The sequence below is a fragment of the Camelus ferus genome, chromosome 35, assembly GCF_009834535.1.
Source record: "Camelus ferus isolate YT-003-E chromosome 35, BCGSAC_Cfer_1.0, whole genome shotgun sequence".
In the NCBI taxonomy this organism is placed as follows: Eukaryota; Metazoa; Chordata; class Mammalia; order Artiodactyla; family Camelidae; genus Camelus; species Camelus ferus.
Genome location: NC_045730.1, coordinates 7,326,325 through 7,345,748, shown reverse-complemented (window position 1 = coordinate 7,345,748; position 19,424 = coordinate 7,326,325). Strand labels below are relative to the sequence as shown.

At 36.2% G+C, this 19,424-nt stretch overlaps 1 protein-coding gene across 1 annotated transcript in view; it reads left to right on the top strand.

Annotated features, from left to right (window-relative positions):
* The first annotated feature begins 859 nt into the window (after positions 1 to 859).
* Positions 860 to 19,424, top strand: part of LOC116661422 (regulator of nonsense transcripts 2-like) — a 30,923-nt gene continuing 12,358 nt past the window's right edge. The window contains exons 1-7 of the mRNA XM_032473543.1: positions 860 to 1,035; positions 1,649 to 1,924; positions 4,110 to 4,293; positions 8,944 to 9,083; positions 14,038 to 14,142; positions 14,448 to 14,546; positions 17,995 to 18,162. Of these exons, the coding sequence (XP_032329434.1) occupies positions 898 to 1,035; positions 1,649 to 1,924; positions 4,110 to 4,293; positions 8,944 to 9,083; positions 14,038 to 14,142; positions 14,448 to 14,546; positions 17,995 to 18,162 (1,110 nt within the window). The 5' untranslated portion in view covers positions 860 to 897. The remainder of the gene's footprint in view (positions 1,036 to 1,648; positions 1,925 to 4,109; positions 4,294 to 8,943; positions 9,084 to 14,037; positions 14,143 to 14,447; positions 14,547 to 17,994; positions 18,163 to 19,424) is intronic.

The window sequence follows — 19,424 nt, the reverse complement described above, 5'->3', positions numbered from 1 at the left end:
GTATGGCATGCTTATGCAGTTGACATGACATTAACATTTCCAGTGAAGCTGATCTATTTAGTGCTTGAAAGATGGATTGTGGGCATAGAGTAGAGGTGAGAGGACTACTCTGTAGTCCTGTGGTACCCGTTTGCTTTCAGGATACAGATGGGTTAGAACTTGACAAGTAAGCTCTGCTGATCATCTCATTACCAGTAGCATTTTTGAAATAGCAATAGCTGACTTAACTGGGGTGCGTGTACTGTGACACTCCCCTGTGCACTTGACGCGCTCTATGTTGTGACCCTTGCAACAGACTGTGAAGTAGGGGCCTGTCATCCCCCTTTTACATGTGAGGAAAAGAGATGCTGTGTGATGTCAGTCTTGATGTCGTGTCCTCCATCTTAAGTGACCTTTTACCCAGTTTACCTTGGGTTTATATTTTCTTTATTGGAAATTTTTCATCTATAAAAAGAAGTGTCTGAGATTATTTACATCAAATCACGCACAAAAGAAAACATTTTTGTTATAACCTTGAGTATTTTTGTACGTGACCTGAGTATGTGAGTGTATACCATTAACTTGATTGAAGACATGGAACTCTAGGAAACTTGAGGGCATTACAGAAAGATACAGGGGACATGTGAATACATTTGCCAATAATTAGAAAAATCTCATTTTCCCATGTCTAAAAATGAAGAGGCTGATAGTCTCTAAAATGCAGTTAGAGAAAACATTTCATAAATTCTGTGACTGCACAGTCATCATAAAGTATCTGTATTGTTGGGTATGTGTAAGATAAACTCCTGTGTGTTTATCTTAGTAATTTAAACACAATTCTCCTTGTTTAGGTTTTGAGACAGATGCGAAAGTTTGCCCTGGCAGGACCAAGAAGTAAAAGACTATGTCATTTGCTGTATGATAAACATCTGGAACGTGAAATACAACAGCATTCATTGTGTGGCCAACCTCCTAGCAGGGCTCGTGCTCTACCAGGAGGATGTTGGAATCCATGTCGTAGATGGAGTTTTAGAAGACATCCGATTAGGAATGGAGGTAACAGAGACTTTCTTTAAAGTTACCAAATTGGAGTTTGTGGAGAATTTGAACAACTTCTAAATCCTTTTACTGAAAAATAAGAATTTGGAAACTTTCCTTCCCATGTGGTATTATTTACTGTTACTTATTTGGAGACGGTGGTTTCTTGATAAGCCCTGTTTTTCAGATTTTCTAGCCTCTCAGGCTGTCATTAGGCTGGTTGACAATCGTTTGCTAAGGATTTCTGTACGCAGCTCCCTCTCTGTGGGCTCACTGCTCCGTAATTCATGGATGATGGAGAAAACATGTTATGGAGGGCTGACGGGGAGGGTTACTTTTCAACTGTTTTATAAACTATTAATTCATTTAATGATGACTGAATACTAAATTTAATATTTAACATGTCCTTTTTATTGAAACATGTTAAAGATAGCCATTTTCTGGAGAGAAAAAGTACACCCCAAAGGGACCACCTTGTTAGAAAAGAAGGGAAGACCCCATTCTTCTAACTCTGTTCAGTGAGTGAGATTGTCGAGTGACAGAGGGGATTTTACCTTTTCTCAAACCACAGTACTGTTCTTTAATGGAAACCTGCTGTTTGTTTGTGTGTCTGTTTCTCTTCCCCCTTTAGGTTAATCAACCTAAATTTAATCAGAGACGTATCAGCAGTGCCAAATTCTTAGGAGAACTTTATAATTACCGAATGGTGGAATCGGCTGTTATTTTTAGAACTCTTTATTCTTTTACTTCATTTGGTGTTAACTCTGATGGTTCTCCAAGTTCCCTGGACCCTCCCGAGCACCTTTTCAGGATTAGACTAGTGTGCACTATTTTGGATACCTGCGGCCAGTACTTTGACAGAGGTTCCAGTAAAAGAAAACTCGATTGCTTCCTTGTGTATTTTCAGGTATATAAATTGAAATATGCAGTGGGGCATCATTTAATGCATTGCTTGTGTTACAGAAATACTAGAGAAGAAATGCTGAAGCATTTATATATCATGCATAAGATATGTTCATAGTTAGATTAATTTTTCCTGCAAGAATGCTTTAGAGATTTTAAAAAATATATGATGAATTCTATCATATAAAGATTGTGATAATGTTTTAACTGTTATGAATGGTAATTATTGATCATTAATTTTGAGAATTATTTTGGTACAGTTTATAAATTTGGTATAGTATAGATTATTTGGTATTTGGTACAGTATTATGAATTTAATTACTTGTAATATTTATCCATTTGATAACATTCTTCTCATCTGTGTTCTGGTTTTACATCTAAAGTTCTTGTTTCTAAATGATTTTTTTTTTTTTTAGTAAAATCCTCCATCATTTTGGGGAAAACGTTATTTTTAATGCTGAAAGAATTATTTGTTCATTCATTGCTAAATTCTTGGATTCTGTGTTTCCTATCTTAATTTAGGTTGCTCATGTAAACTTGTGATTTAGGGCAAGTGCAGTATAAACTAAATTCAGATACAAATATGGAGACATTTCTGCAACAGTTGGAGTTCCAAATGTTAGCTTATGGGTTGGTTGTTTGAAACCTAATCACTATTTCCCATAAAATGCAATATTATATGTACTAATTAGGGGAACCATCTTACTGTTGAATTCTCCAGATGTTACTGAAATACAGTATCACTGGTACCATGCAATTCTTTTTGATCATTCCTTTCTATATAATCTATTGTTAGTATTGTTTTCATTTATCCATTGTTGAAGAAAATAAATTTAAAAGTATAACAAGGTATCAAATATATATCCACGTACTAGCTGTTGTTAAGTAGGGGTAATTATTTGGCGAAGAGCTGTTTAACTTTTTCTTACCACTGTACTTTTGCATTAGAGGACAGCTTGTTACTCCCTATTTTCTGAATTGATGAGCCAAAATGGGGAGGGGTTTTCCAGATTTGATCCCTGTTGCATGTAAGGACAGCCTTAAGCTCGACTCTGCCTGTATTGAAAACCACAATTTTGCTGGCAAATGTCAGCTATAACTATCAGCATCCAAAGCAGAATCCCTTTCAGGAAAGTATTCTTATTTGCACTTCCTATGACATTTTTGCAGATCCCTCAGGTAGAGTAAAGAGCCACTCAGAAATATGCAGAAGCAGAGGAGACAAAAGTATTTTCCACACTGACTAATAGGCAGGAACGTGTAACGGATGTACCAAGGGCATGGGAGTAAGGAGTGAGGTCTGGGAGATGTGGTCAGTGTGTTCTGCCTGTAACAGAGAGTGTCCAGTTAAGTATCAGAAGGCAGATAGAAAGGATCACCTGCAGTGGTGCTTCTAAACTTCAGTGTGCATGCACATCGCCTGGGTATATTGTAAAATGCAGACTATGGTCTAGGGTGGGGGCCTAAGATTCTGTATGTCTAACAAGCTCCCGGTTCCCATACTTTGAGTAGCAAGGACCTAGAAAAAACTGGAGAGGACGATTAAACACCCAGAGCAACACTTGGTTATATGCAAGTAAATTCTTGGGTTGTGCTTTTTTAGTTAAGGTAAACTTGTGAAATAGATCGAAGGAACCAGGCCTGGAGAAGAGAGGGAGAGTATCTAAACAGTGCTATATACACAGTAGATGTTTAATAAACGCTTGTTGGTTACTGATTTTTATGTATTCAGGAACCTGTCTTCAGATACTTTAATTGACCCTTTAAAAAAATCAAAGCAGGTAGTATAGAGAAAATAATTAAAATTTATCAAAACCATGGCCTTGAATTAGGTTTTTTTGTTGCTGTTAAATATTTAAACTCTATTTGGGAGTAGAGTTTCTGTTTTCGGAACCTAAAAATTTATTTGGTATTTTATTTATTTATAGTTTTTCCTTGCCTTTGTAAAAAGATAATGACCATTATAATAAAAAATACAAAGTCACCAAATGGCTTAGAAACTACATAGATGGAGGGGAATAAATGTCCTAGGATCATTGCTGTGGATCACTAATAAAAGTGGTAGGTGTCTGGTACAACTCTAGCTTAGTTATTACATATAACTAGGTGATGTCACAATACAGATTATTACTTTAAAATATTTTGTTACAAATTTCTTATAGCTAAATTTATTTTTCATTTGTTATCAGCGTTATGTTTGGTGGAAGAAAAGTTTGGAGGTTTGGACAAAAGATCATCCATTTCCTATTGACATAGATTACATGATCAGTGACACCCTAGAACTGCTAAGACCAAAGATCAAACTCTGTAATTCTCTGGAAGAATCCATCAGGCAGGTACACGACTTGGAACGAGAATTCTTAATAAAACTAGGTAAGCAATTAACTACAGAGAGAAAAATAAAGATGGTATTTGGCAGATTGTTGTTAGAATTTGCTTTATAATGTTTCTCGTTAGCATTCACTTTTGTATACTTTCTATTTTTTGATGTTGAGTGTTACGTAATAGTGTTAGGTGAGACCTGGGTGGCGTACTTCTTGGTTTCATTAAATAATCCCAAATTGGCCAAAAACAGTCATGTAAGACTTGAAGCAGACGATAGTGGGGGAGTTGTCTCATTTCTAAGGACTAGAAAAACGCGAGAAACACGCTACAGGAGGATTGGTCTGGTTACTTTCTCAGTATCCGTCTGAGATCGTTCTGGAGGAAGAGTTAGCATTTGAACGGCTTCCACAGGGACTGAGGAGCGGACTAGCCTTGCCAGTGGAAGTAACTGGAACACGGTGGGGCCTTGTCAGTCTGGTTTGCTCTGCTGACAGTTCTTAGCATGTTGTGTTGCAGTCATTTCAGAGTGACATGTTTCAGCCTATGAGCTAGCATTTTATTACTAGATTATTAGGAGATTCATACCTTGACCAGTTATACTAATTGTATAAATTTACTATGTTGCATATCTGAAAAACCACTTTTCATGACAAAGGCATTGGTGATTCTTTTCCTCTAAAACTACTATTTCATATTATATCCAGCATATTAATAGGGTTTCTTTCTCCAAAAGTAAATCCTCTCCTGGAGAATACGATTGCTGTTGTCTATTTGAGTGTTATTTTCAAAGGCACTTCTGATTGTGCAACCCATAGAGACATACGCAGTTCTTTTTGCTCTTTGAACTTTGTCCCGTTACGTACTTTCTTTTCCTGTTCAGATTTCTAATTGTATAAAATGGTTATTTCAAGCAGAGTGTTTATTTATCTACTTACTTACTTCATTTACTGTGTATACTTTAAAATAGTTGAGTCTTAGTCTTGTTTCCCCAAAACCTTTATGAACGGCACTCTCTGTATAATGGGCATGAGGAAATACTAGTTTGACACCCAGTTTGGTAGCAGTCGAGAGAGCAGTACACTTTATCCTCTATAGAGTGAAGAGTTAAAGGACTTAAGGCTCCTTTTGAGGAGTCTGTCCTTGTTTAGAACCTGGAAAGAAAAAAAACAGGTCACCATTTGCGAATGCAACTCTAAAGATGGTGGCAGCTAGAATCAATATGCTCCCAAGTCGTCCCATTTTCCTTCTGTTTTAGAGTCTAAATATCAGAGAGAAGACATGTATGAATAAATTATATTAAATCTATTTTCTGTTGATAAACCGTAAGATAATATAGCATCTTTGGTAGTTTTTTTCTCAAGCACTTGCAAATTCATTATCTTTTTAATTTTATAGCAACCCAATGCTAACATAATGGGAAAGCTCTAAAAAATTTTTTCTTATATTTTTAAACCTTTTTAGTAGTATTATAAGTAGTAAGGTGTTCATGGTAGAAATTTTGAAAAATGCCAAGAAAACAAAAATCTCTGATATTTCATATACAAGGATGATCATGTGTTAACATTTTGATAAATGTTCTTCTGTTAAAAAGTTTTTCCCACATGTTTGCAGTTTTATAACTGGATTTTTTTTCTATTTAATAAAATTTTTTCCTGACATGATGCATTTTTCTAAATCTTTTTTAAAAAACTGGCTATATTCTTTTGTATAAATGTGTTAGTTCTGTTGTTTGACACTTAGGTTATTCCAATTTTGCATCACTAAAAATAACGTTATGGTGATATTTTTTGTGTATCTTGGTTTTCTCAGGATAGATGGAATTACTGGCTCTAAGACATTCTCTTTAAATTTAAGAACAAAGCCAAAATGATAATAGGCAATGTAATTTAACTCTAGTTTGGAGGCTCTAGATTATATTATAATATAAGGAACAAAACTGGGGGAATAGAAGTGAAAAAAGAAGTCATATGAATAAATTACATTTTAAAGCAGAAGAGTGTATTTCATAAATTAGAAATAAAATCAGTAGAATAAAAGGCTCAGAATTTGCCCCAGTTAAATCCAAAGCAATGTAGTATATGATGAAATAGGAATCTTAATAACAGGATGAGGGCAACAGGTTAGCATTTCGAGGGAAGTTGATATACAGCCACATCTTACATCATCAAACTCCAGATGGAGAAAAGAGTTAAATATTTATTGTTTGCAAGTTAAAAGTGTATCTAATCATCAAATATTTGAAGAGGCGTTAATTTTCCTAAATTTTAAAACGGTAGAAGAAAGCACACATACGTAGGCTGATTTGGGTGTTTAAAACTTTTGTACAGTGGAAAAAAATAACCAGAATTGAAGTGAAAACACTTTCTGTGCCAGGATATTTTCACTTGCATAAAGAGCACAGACCAATTGGTCATAAATAGAACACCCAATAGATAAGTGAACATGACATAATCAGATGAGGGAGGACGGGAAGACTTGGTATTTTTATTGAGTATTGGCTGTCTGCCAAAATTAAAGTGGCAGGTAATGTTGCTCATATTTGACAGGTGAATTATGTAAAGCCCGAATTAAAACACTGGGTTAACCGATCGAACTAGAATTCAAAGACTGTGCTCTTTCTCACTATGAAGTATGTGGGGGAAATAGTCAAAATTTCTAGTGAACAGAGAAATGTAAATAAAAGCTATCTGAAAGGAAGTATGACAATTGTTACTCTGTCTGTTATGAGTAGGAAAACCGAGGCACCAAGCAGCTCAAAATCAAGAGAACGGTAATTGATTTTGGTCTCCAAGGACACTTCATTCTGAAACACATTTTAAATATTTTATTGTCTGGATTTTGCATGTTGTTAACCCTCTATCCTTTATATGTACATTTTTATCTGCATTGTTTATTTCAGATTGACACTGTCCCAGAGGTCAGCAAGTGAATGGTTTATTATACAGTTTAGCAAATGCAAAATATATAAACTGTTTTTGAAACTAACTTGCAATGCACATGAAAGTGTGTTAGAAATAGTATGTATTTTCCTTACAAATTAGAAGTATGGCTATCAAAATAGAGCTACTTATCCATCAGTTCTTCCTATGATACATATTTTTAAGTGGCTGTAAAAAAGGGTATAGTGATATATTAGGCCACGTGAGTTTATCAGCACTGTGGTATTTTTATTGAGAATGCTTAGATATGTACGATCCTGACTTTAAGTAAATTTTTTGCCTTTGATAATGTGAATAACAGCCCAATATTTTGCTTCTGAAAACCTGTATTAAAAAATATAGTAAGTTAATGGAGTCTCAATCTGAGATAGCAGCTTTTCTCCTCAGTATTATTTTCCTTTTAAAATAGATCTCTCTGAGCTTCATTCATCTTTTCTCATTTTTTTTAAATCTCCAAACTTAAACGTACCTATTTTAATCACTCTGCGTCTGTATTTTTGTCGGTTCTTAATTGCTTAGACTTAAGACACTAGAGTCATTTTTTGCTTTTGTTGGTTGTGTTAGTTATTCAGACTTTCTGGGCTTCAGTATACCTCATAAAAATCAAAGGGGTAATAAGTCACATCATCACTAAAATTTCTGTCTGCTCTAATTGTCTAAGATTCTATAAATAAACAAGTATTTACTAAACACCTACTGTGTATTTATCAATATATGGCCTCTAGTAAGTTCTGAATATTTAAAAGAAGTTTTGTGTTCTCAAGGGTCTTACAACCTGATGTAACGTGTATTGAAATCATTAGAAAAACGATTACATGGTGTATCCTTAAGTGTAAACTGTAATCAGTTCTCCAAGCGCTCAGGAGCAAGTAGGAGAAAAAGTAATACTCAGTGAGTTTGTGCAGGAGGTAAAACTGAAGTTCAAGATTGTATACGATTTGAAAGTGCATATTGAAGGATATTCTATATTGAGAAGTGTATTGAGCAAGATCCCAAGATTAGTGTGCTTTATGACAGGGAAGAGTCTGACCCAGCTACAGGACAAGGCTTAGGCTTAGGGAGTGTAGGGGAAAGTCGGATCAGATGAGGCCATGTTATGTGCATCTTGAAAGTGGGAGAGTAGCTTGGAATTCGTGGTGATAAAGAATTGACTCGGCAGTGAAATGTGGATGAACGAGGGGAGGTGGAAGCAGGTGCTAGTCGGGGAGTTCCGTTTGGAGGAAAACGCTGTTACTGAAGGAAGGAAGAAGATCTGGGGTGACACAGCTGCTCGTCTGCCTCCTTCCCTCGGTCTTAATTTGCAGACATTCAAATTGACAGCCAAATGTGATTTCTCCATTAAAGTGACATAACGATGTCTTTGAGTTTTTAGAGATTGTTGAAATAGCATTTGATAAAAGGTGTGACCAGGGCTTCGTTTTATTTATGTGGCTGAGGCTGCACATTAAGTGCTGCTACTGTTCGCCTTCGTACATCTGAGACTGAGGTAAACAATTTGAAGCTCTGAGAAAAGAAAAACTTTTTTATTTAGTGGTTAAGAAATGTATCAGTGCTCCTTTGTTGAAATGAAGGTCTACCTATGTAGTTTTTAGAATATTTCTCAAAATAGTTTTGAATTCTGTTATTTTATTATTCTGAGAACATGGCTGTTGAGTTTTCTTACTTAATATGTACTTTAAATGACTTGGTATAATAGTCACTGTGGAAAACTTGCCTTTGTCTTTTTTTTTTTAATGTATTTTTCCATTTTCTCCTCAAGGCCTAGTAAATGACAAAGACTCAAAAGACTCTATGCCAGAAGGAGAAAATCTTGAAGAGGATGAAGAAGAAGAAGAAGGAGGAGCTGAAACAGAAGAACAATCTGGAAATGAAAGTGAAGTCAATGAACCAGAAGAAGAGGTGATGACTTTTATTTATAGCAGATCGGTACTTGTGTACAAGTGCTCTGATTCTATGAGCCAAGGTTTTCTTTAATGTATAAAATAAGATCTCTCCCTTAGTTTTATTAGAGTAAATATAACTACTAGTATAGGCCTATTATAAAACCCTGATTAATTAAGAGGTTTTTTAAATAAGAAAATGCTGATCATAGGATTTTTAAAAAATTACTATTATTATTATTATTTTCCCCTTGGGTAGAAGGTAATTAGATTTTTTTTTTCTTTCTTTCTTTTAACAGAGGTACTGGGGATTGAACCCAGGACCTCATGCATGCTAAGCATACGGTCTACCACTGAGCTATTCCCTACCCCCAAATTACTACTATTAAGACCTTTTTTTAGAGCAGCTTTAGATTCACTGCAAAATTGAGGGGAAGATGCAGAGATTTCCCGTATACCGCCTGTTCCTCCTCAGTCACACAGCCTGTCCCCCATTATCAGCATCCCCCACCAAAGTGATGCATTTGTTACAGTTGATGAACCTACCTTGTAATCACCCAGAATCCCTCGTTTATATTACAGTTTACTCTTGGTGGTGCCGTGTATGGGTTTACCTAAATGTACGATGACATATATTCATCATTATAGTTAGGATTTCTATTTAATAAGCAATTTGAAGAAAACATTGATCTGCTGTGTATCTTAATACCACTTTAGAATTTGGATTTTTTAATTTACATGTTTTATGAAAAAATTACTGATTAGATATTAATCACTTTATTTTTCCCAAATCTAATGGCATATGAATTCTGAAAATCATGTACCGTAATCATTGATGAGCCCTTTTGTTTTTACAACTCTGCTGGGCTAAACCATGTGAAATGACTCTTCTACCATTTTGGACCTACCAGAAAGTCATTTTCACATGGTTCAACCTAATAGTTTTAATTCTTTCCCTTTTTCTTCTACACCTACTTAAAAGTTCCATCTAAAATAATAGTACCTAGAATTTGCTTCATACTCTGGAAGTAGGCTGGGAAATGAGTTAGGGATATAGAAGAAACTGTAAACTGGCCCTGAGCTAATAATTGTTCAGTTGTGTAATAGGGAAGTAAGGATTCGTTATGCTGTTCTATCTACATTTATATATATATTTAAATTAGACAATTAAGAAAGTAAAAAGCAGGATGAATAAGAACAGCAATAAAATACTAACGAATATGAAATTTAAACCGTGGAATTAGCACTTTTTCACTTGTTTAAGTGTAAGCTTATAATTATGATTTTATGTGTATGGTATTTTTGTGTTCCTTGAGTGCTTAAAGCATTTAGGAAAGTGTGATTTTAATTAAGTATTGAAAAAGTTTAAATTGGTAGTCAATATTTAAATGTTTTGGGAAAACTGAATTTTAACTTTTTAAGTTTTGATTTATTTGAGTAAATAGAATGTAAATAGAGAATGTGGGTTGTTTAATGTATAAAGGAATGTTAATTACTGAAGGCATTCATAAGATAGATTCATAAAGTGGATTTTTAAAAAGCTTCATTTAGAATGAAAGGAAAATGACCCATAATTTAAGGTAATTTAAAATTTCTACAGTTAAAAGTAAAAATCCTTAAATCTTTGTTTCTTTCAGCCCTGAAGTTCTGTAGCTGTTAATGAACATTTCATGTGATTTGACTACACAGCAAATAGCATTATTGTTAATTAAAAACGAAGGATCATGGGGGAGAGGGTATAGCTCAAGTGGTAGAGTGCATGCGAGATCCTGGGTTCAATCCCCAATAGTACCTCCATTAAAAAAACAAATTAAATATAAGTAAATAAACCTAACTACCTTCCTCCCCACCCCCCCAAAAAACTAAAAAAAAGCCCACAAACAAATGATTGTGTAACAGGCAACATAAACAATAATGTATGACTTTTATAATAGGCTAGCATTTGTAGACAGTAGAAATAGATGCACTTTTATGTTATTATTTTGCTACCATTTTTTTCCCAGTTTTATTGATATGATTGATATAACATTGTATTAAAGGTGTACATACAATGATTTGATACATAGTTTATATATATGATATGTATATAGAAATGACTAACATAAGTTTAGTTAACATCCATCAACTCACATAGTTGCAAGTGCTTTTTTCTTGTGATGAGAACTTTTAATATCTACTGTTTTAGCAAATTTCAAAAATATAATACAGTATTGCCAGCACTGTCTCTTTCCAATTGGAGAATCCCCCTAAAGTAGACAAATAAATTGGTAAGAATTTAGAACTGGAATATGTTTTTACAAATTGACTTCTGTGTAATAGAAGGACATTATTATATTGCTTTTTAAAAAAAGAGGTTGTCATAGAAACATTCAATTATACAATTTAAATTGGCTTAATAAGTATTTTATAACAACAAAAGGAAATGAGAGTATTTCCATTTTGCATTTTTAGACTAATTTTATGGCTGTCTTTGGAATTCACTATTGCATTAATTAGATAAACAGAATCTAATAAATGACCTCAGTAAATTTGACATTAAAGAATGACTCAATTTCCTATAAATTTCTCATTTGAGTAATTGCTGTGTATTGTTTTTTCCTTTAAATGCGTTTTTTCCCTTTTCAAAAGTGAACTTTATAATTTTAAGATTGTTATCATCTAAAACTATTTCTTACTTTCCTAATTGCAAAATGAATATTATACACAATACATGTGTGTTTGCTAAGTGGAAAAACAAAACGTTCAGTAGGAAGCCTCACGAGCCTTGTCTGGGCGGTTTAATTTAAAGGAATGAAGTTGGAATAGTTGACTCTCCCGCTGGAGACCACCGTTTCCCATGACTGCTCTCCAAATACGGAGAGGAGAAAATTCTTAGAGAGAAGATGGGTTGATGATAATGTAGTAAGAGCAGGGTAGGTAGTTCTATAAATACCGCAGCTGAGAAAGAGCAGGGCTAAAGTGGAACTCTCCAGAAACATTGTGCTCTTTTATCTTGGTCCTCAACTCTTTCAAGCTCCACTTGTGAAGTTACTCTTAGCACCTGACAACTAGAATATTTTCTCCTCAGTATCAGCTATGTAAGTTAAAGGTAGCTTTAAAGACGAAGTAAGTGTTCTTCTGCCAAAATTCTAAATTTCCACAGGATTTATACAACTTAACAGAAAATACAAGATGTATTATTGTCAAAGCAAAATAGTTATTTATTGAGCATGATCACTGTATTCATATTTCATTTCACATGTATTCATTTCTCTTAGCACCCTATGAGTTAGGTGAGGAATAAGGCACAGGTAGGTTAATAATTAGCCCCAGGTCCCAGCGAGCCAACATTTGAACTTGGACAGTTAGACTTGTGCTGTGCTCCCTTCCTGCTTTCCTTAGCTCAGACTGTGTGGTCCATTGACTTCCTTACCCCGCAGGTTATAATGACCGTGTGCTGTGAGGTTAGGACAATGAGATTCTTGTTCAGCATTTTAATTTCAAAAGTTAATCCATTTTATTTTGCCTGAGCAATATAAAAAATAAAGGGTGAGGGAGAAAGTTAATGCATTTTAGCTTAGTTTTTGAAAAGGAAGAATCTCTTAAGTATTAAGAGAGGGTTAATTTTTTTCTGGGGCCAATTTAAGAGCATTTCTATTGCAAATTTAGTTTTGAATTAGTGCCTTCTTAGCACAGCAGGCAGCGTGTCAGTCTCATAATTTTGAATTATAGAGTTATGTCAAGAAAAGTTTATGCATTTGAAAAAAAAGAAGTTAATGCATTTCTGTACTTTCCCCAAATATTTCCACTTTAGAAATTCTAAAAGTTTTCATTGTCCATATAGTAAGTGGTAATACACTGTTTGGATTTTTGAAATTAATTGCTATATATAGTAAAACTTTTATCAAATTTTAAATCATTTATTTTCTCTTAGGAATTATTTCTCGTTCACTTTGCTTGGCATATGAGAAGCATCTGGGTTTAGTGTAGTCTTTTTTTTTTTTTTAACTTATGAAACAAAGTGGGAGTGAGTCGTGTTGGAAGGATACTCAGATGGAATGCTGCTGTGTGGCTGTGGTTTTTTTGTTTTTGTTCTTAATCTCTTTGCAAATTGATTGGGGTTCTTCCTAATCTTCAGTTGGAGATTTTTCTTGTTTCCTGAGAAGCAGCTTCATAGCTTGTACTGCTATAAACTTCCCTCTTAGAACCGCTTTTGCTGCGCCCCAGAGGTTTTGAATGGTTGTGTTTTCATTTTCATTTGTCCCAAAGTATTTTTTGATTTCCTTTCCCCAGTCTCTGGTTTGAAAAGGGACTTTGGCTAATAGAAGATGTTGGGGGATGGCCATGAGGGGATGGGGAAAGTCGTACTTGAAAGCAACCAGTAAGGGAGATCAGAATGTCTAGCTCTTCCTGACAAAGCATGTGTCCATGGGCAAGTCACTCAACTTCTCTGAGCCTTAAGTTTTTTCACATATGAAAATGAGGTCAGTAAAGCTTACCCTTCCTTCTTCAGAATTGGGTAGAGCCAACAAAATTATGTGAGAGCACCTTCCGAACTGAGGGGCTTTATATAACATAGTGCTTTATAAGATGTTGTGTCATTGCCTTCAAATGGTAATGGTGTTAAATTTGAACTATTTATCACTTTTCATTGCAGGGTTAGGTGGGTATTGAAGAACTGCTATGAGAAAACCAGTCTTGAGTTAGTTGGGGAGGGGAAAATACAAAATGTTCAGGAAAGTCATTCCTTGTGGAATTTAAGGAAGAGTTTCTGCAAAGGATCTTCGTATTATTAGGTCAGTGGAAGATAGCGAAATGGGTTTTCGGCTGCTGGTGTGTAGTAAGTGGTCCCGGCTGACTTTGCCCTACCGGTCTAGGCAGACTGCATGGAAGACTGAAACTTGAGAATAATGGACAATTATACAGAAGTTTTAACATCTTTTTAGTAACATCTTTCAAAATGTTTTAATGTTTTGAATGTTGAACAATTTCAGGAGGGTTCTGATAATGACGACGATGAAGGAGAGGAAGAAGAGGAAGAGAACACAGATTACCTCACGGATTCAAACAAGGAGAATGAAACTGATGAAGAAAATACTGTACGTATGGCTGAAAATTCGGTTTTTGAAACTGCTTCGTTTTCATAGTATTTCGATTTTAGTCACAGAAGCTTTGGTTTTTGTGATTATTGAAATAATATTTCTTTGGAGATTCATTTTCAGTATGTTTTCCTAAGTGCTTTTATTAACAAGTTCTTTGAATATTTAATAATGTTCTATATTTTGTTCACTCATTGCTTGAGTTATGTTGAACAAGTTATCAATACAGAAGGCTCTGCCATACAGAACACTATTAAAGTTAGAATTTCTGGTCTGAATTCTCGTTTCTGTTTTGTTTTAATAAGGAGGTAATGATTAAAGGAGGTGGACTTAAACATGTACCTTGCGTAGAAGATGAGGACTTCATTCAAGCTCTGGATAAAATGATGCTAGAAAATCTTCAGGTATTAAATGTTGCTCTGTTCCAAAGTACTCAGTACACAATATTGCAGCACATTTGATTCTGGTTAGAGGGTCTCTACTATCTAGGTATTTGCCTCTGTGGCAGCTTTTTCCTGATTCAGACACTTTGCAGTTGCCAGTACTTCTTGCATCCCACACCCTGATGTGCATGTTTCTTTAAACTAGAGTGAGGGGAAAATGTAGTAAGTTTAAGACTTGAAACAGAGTAATTTCACTGTATCAGCCTCCACCTTTTCTCTCTCAGGTCATAATCCTGTTTCTAAGAACCCTTACTTGCAGTTTGTTTACAAGTCAAACTACAGAAGATAAATATTTGGGGAAATTTAATTTGGTAAATTTTTAAGCTTGGTTTATAATTTGAATAACTTGTACATAAATTCTCGAGGATGATTGGTTATGTGATGTTTAAAAAATGTTGCTTAATGGTTCCTGATACTAAGATACTAGATTTTATAAAAAGCCCCATCTTCCCAGTGATTCAATAATTACATTTTGTTATAGTTAAAACTAAAATTCCATGGGCTGTGTACTTCTGCCCCGTACATAGCTGCTGTTACGCCCTGTGGTGACTGGAGAAGAGTGCCTTTGCTGAAACGGTGGGCGAAAGCCCCACGGAGGGGCTCAGTGGTAAACTGCGGAAAGGGGGGAAGTGAAAACGCCAGACACAGGTTGAGCTGACTCTTGAGAAGTTTTACTAGAAAGGGAAGAGAAATGGGGTGCAGCTAGAGAAGTCATAGTGAAGACTGGAGGGTTGTTTTTAAGATAGAACCTAGGTATTATGGTGTATATGCCAGTGGAGTAATTCTTCGGAGAAGAAATACTGGATTTTACTTTCATTGATGCTACCAAGGCCAAAAGCTATGATAATGTACAGATTAGCATTACAGTTGTATTAGGCCAATTTGCATCTTCCTCCATACATGAAAATTTCTTCATACATCTAGAAAGCTCTTAATTTATGAAATAAATCTTATCATACAGGAGCACAAGTCATCAAATAAAACATGATCATTGTAATCCCTTTGAAGAGGTAATCAACCGTTTACTTCTTAAAGAACTGTTTCCTGTCAGCGGGGAGTCCAAAATAGACCTAGAACATGGCAGTTTAATCATGATGAAGTTAACATTTCAAATCAGTTGAGGGAAACTGCATTATTCAACAAATGGCCAATGAAAATAAAGCTGGATTTCTATTTTATTTCCACACCAGAATAAATTGCAAATCTATCAGAAAATCTTAGTAAGTGTGAAGACCGTTGAGCCCGGCATTAAGCCTTTACATTTCTCTTCACACAGTGCTGTCACATACTGTTGGTATCCCCATGTTGCAGTTAAAGAAGCAGGCTTGGAAAGACAAAAAGCTTGCTCAAGGTGGAAGGCTAGCGAGCGGTGCAGTCTCTTATCAACCATTTGTGGTACATTGCTTTCCAGCACAGAATGCCGTAAAAACCTTATAGAAATAACAGGCCAGGAAAAAAATACCTACAGCCTGCACAGCACAGAGTTAAATATCTGTACTGTACCACAGAGATTTTACACACTAAGGAGAAAGATGAGTGACTCAGTTTGTTGCTGTTGGACAGAGCGATCACAGCCTGCTAACATTCACTGAGAAGCAAACAGCTGGGCCTTTATCAAATCATCAGATCTTCAGATTTAAAAAATGGCAGTACCCATTGTGGTTAAGTGTGGGTAAATGTTTTGTAAATGTAAACCAGTGCAGCCTTTTTTAGAGAGAAATTTAGTAAGCCTGTCAGATGGGCGTGCCATTTGATTAAAAATGCACCCTTAATAATACTTTGTCAAGTGCATGAAGTTAAATATATCACAGAGCTGTTACATTGTAGTAGAAAAAAGCTGTCTATCAATAGAGGAGCAATTAAATAAATAAGGACACACCCTTATAATTAGCTCTGTATATTGTGAACTAGATTCCCAAGATACAGAATCAAAAAGAAGAAAAGCATATATGTTTAGTATAGAACAGTGTGCATCGTGGCTGCTCGTATTTGTATGTGTATATTGTATATGTTTATATGTGAATATATGCAAGACAGTCTGAAAGGAGGTGACCCACTGTTAATAGTTGTTGCATCTTGGAGTCGGCAGAGGGAGGCAGCTGGAGGGATTGATATGGACACACTTAATAGTATATTTTTGTGTTAAAATAATTTTTGAAAATAATGTTAATTTTGTAATCAGAAAGATAATTTACAAATCAAGATTTGTTTAACATGATTCTTTCAAATTTGAAGCAAAATGTCTTAGTAAATCTTATGAACCTGGGAGAACTTCAGGTAAATTCTAGCAAGTTGGAACTGAGAAATCAAAAACAATAAAACCTTACACTTTTATTACCATTTTGCTTGATTTGCAAGACTCGCAAATATGGAACCTATATCAAAAGACTGTTTAAATAGTAGTAAAGCAATTTTAACACCTGCATGGCCTTTCAGCATTACCTGCTTGGCTTTGGAGAGTCATGTTCAGCCCTTGTCTCACTTGTACTTCATTCATCAGACTGGAGCATTATTTGAGGGTCCCTGACTGCGTCCTTGCTTTTGCACCTGTCTTCCCCCGCCTAAATCCCCTCCACATCCCCCGAGCTGCTCTTTTACCATCTGCTTGGAAGAAGTCAGCTGAAGTCTTTGATATCCTCAGGTGTCCCAGCTTCACTCAGCCTTTCGTGAAATCTCAGCACCCACCCACTCTCAAACAGGCCCACGCAGCCCTCCATCCCCAGCACACATTATACATACCTCAGATGGCGCATAATTATTATTTCTCTCCCTTACTGAACAAGTTGATGACTCCTTGAGGGTAGAAACTATCTTTTAATACTATTATCTCCAAGCCTAACACACAGTAAGTCATTGGTGAAGGTTTGTTCAAATAATCGGTTGATAGATCCAGTGTGAATGTTAAAAATAATTGATATCAGCAAGCAGGAAGCTCATCTGAACATCAGTAGATTCCATTCACTGTTAAATGTGAATTGAGCACCTGCTGCGTGTGAAGCACTGCTGACCGAGAACATCAGGGAGAGTGTATACAGTCATCACCCCACCAGTCAGGTGGGGGCTTCTCACAGACGAGCAGGCAGTCGTGGCCCTAGGTAATTATGAAGGGAGATGTGTGCTGTGAGTGTGAATGAAAGGGCACAGTGCGTTCGGGGAGCGGGAATGTCATAGAGCCCACAGCACTGTGTGTGTGTTCTTGGGAGAGGCTGGAGCGACAAACAGGAGCCACATCCCATTGTCCTTCCGAGGCACGTGTAAGGATCTGGAGGTGGGGACGCCTGCAGTTTCAGAAAGATTACGCTGGCTCTGATGATTGTTCTAAAGTACAACACTGAATGGATTGTTTGCAATTTACACGTATCCACAGGTACTTGGAATATTTACATTCTTTTTCATTTCTGTCTTTAAGCAACGAAGTGGTGAATCTGTTAAAGTGCACCAACTCGATGTTGCCATTCCCCTGCATCTCAAAAGCCAGCTGAGGAAAGGGACCCCACTCAGTGGTGGGGAGGGAGAGACAGAGTCTGCAGACACGATGCCGTTTGTCATGTTAACCAGAAAAGGCAATAAGCAGCAGGTAAGAATCTGTCTGCTTAATGGATTGTTAGTTTCAAGTATAAGTAGGAACTTTGTTTTGTAAGTTCTGAGTTATCTTTTGCTTATAAGAAGGAAAGACTTGGAAGCATTTAAAGCATTCAGTGGTAGAAATAATTTTATCTGTTAGGAGTATAGAAGATACATCTTGACTTCTATCGAATGGATATTTTTTAATGGAAAGGACATTTAAAATTTAAATTCATCTGTCTTTGTTAGGATGTATAAATAAATACCTTGACTTTCAGCTGGAAGGTTTCATAAGCTCAGGGTGGGAAAGGAAAGGAGGGTGCTCGCAGATAATCTCAAGGAAATGCTCACTTGCCAAAATTTCTCTTGAAAAAAATCATTGTTTCCTGACCCCTGATCCTTTTCCATTGTCCTTAAACCACCTCTTTCTTCTTTCCCTTACCTTATAGATGGCCCTCAAAATCATTTTCCCAGTTACTAAGCTATGTCTCTGATTCATACATTCACTCATCAAATATTGAGTGTCTGCTATGTGTCAAATACCTGCCTAGGTGTGAGGCTACAGTGATGAACAAGACAAAGCCCCTGCCCTCGTGATCCAACCCCCAGCTCAGGGAGAAAGATGAACATAATGTACGTGCAGATAGCGAAATGTGCTCTAAACACAACAGAGCCCTGCTCTCGGACACAGCTCCAGGATACATCATATATTATCAGTTCTGTAAAAAAGATGCTCACACTTTAATATTTCTGAAATTAAGCTGCCTCTTAGAGTTGATGGTATCTTGGTATAATCGACAAGCCTTTTTTTCCTGTTAGTGGTATATAAAATAATGGTGCATCTTATAATGAAGAGAATGTTTAGTGTGTGAACTAGAGTGGCTACCACAGCTTGTGAACAAGCTCAATACCTGGCTCCCACATTCATCCAAGTAGTCATTTGACAGGTGCTTTTATTGTTCACTTGCTATATACCAGGCACGGTTCCACCAGCAGAACATACAGCAGTCAGCCGCACCTCTCCTCTCTTGGGAGCTAATTCTAGTATTAGGAGGCAGACGTAGGGAAATACATAATGTCAGATTGGGGACAATGCTGTGAAGGACAGTCAGGTGAGTCGGGAGGGTAGAAAGAGACTGGGGTGGGGAGGCTGTTGTGGGTGAGTGGTCAGGGGAGGCCTGGCCTCAGGAGTCCTCTGTGAGGGGAGGGATATTGTGTTCCCTCCCTGCCGGTACAACCTCAAAGAGATGATGCCTACCTTAATTTTTTACCTTT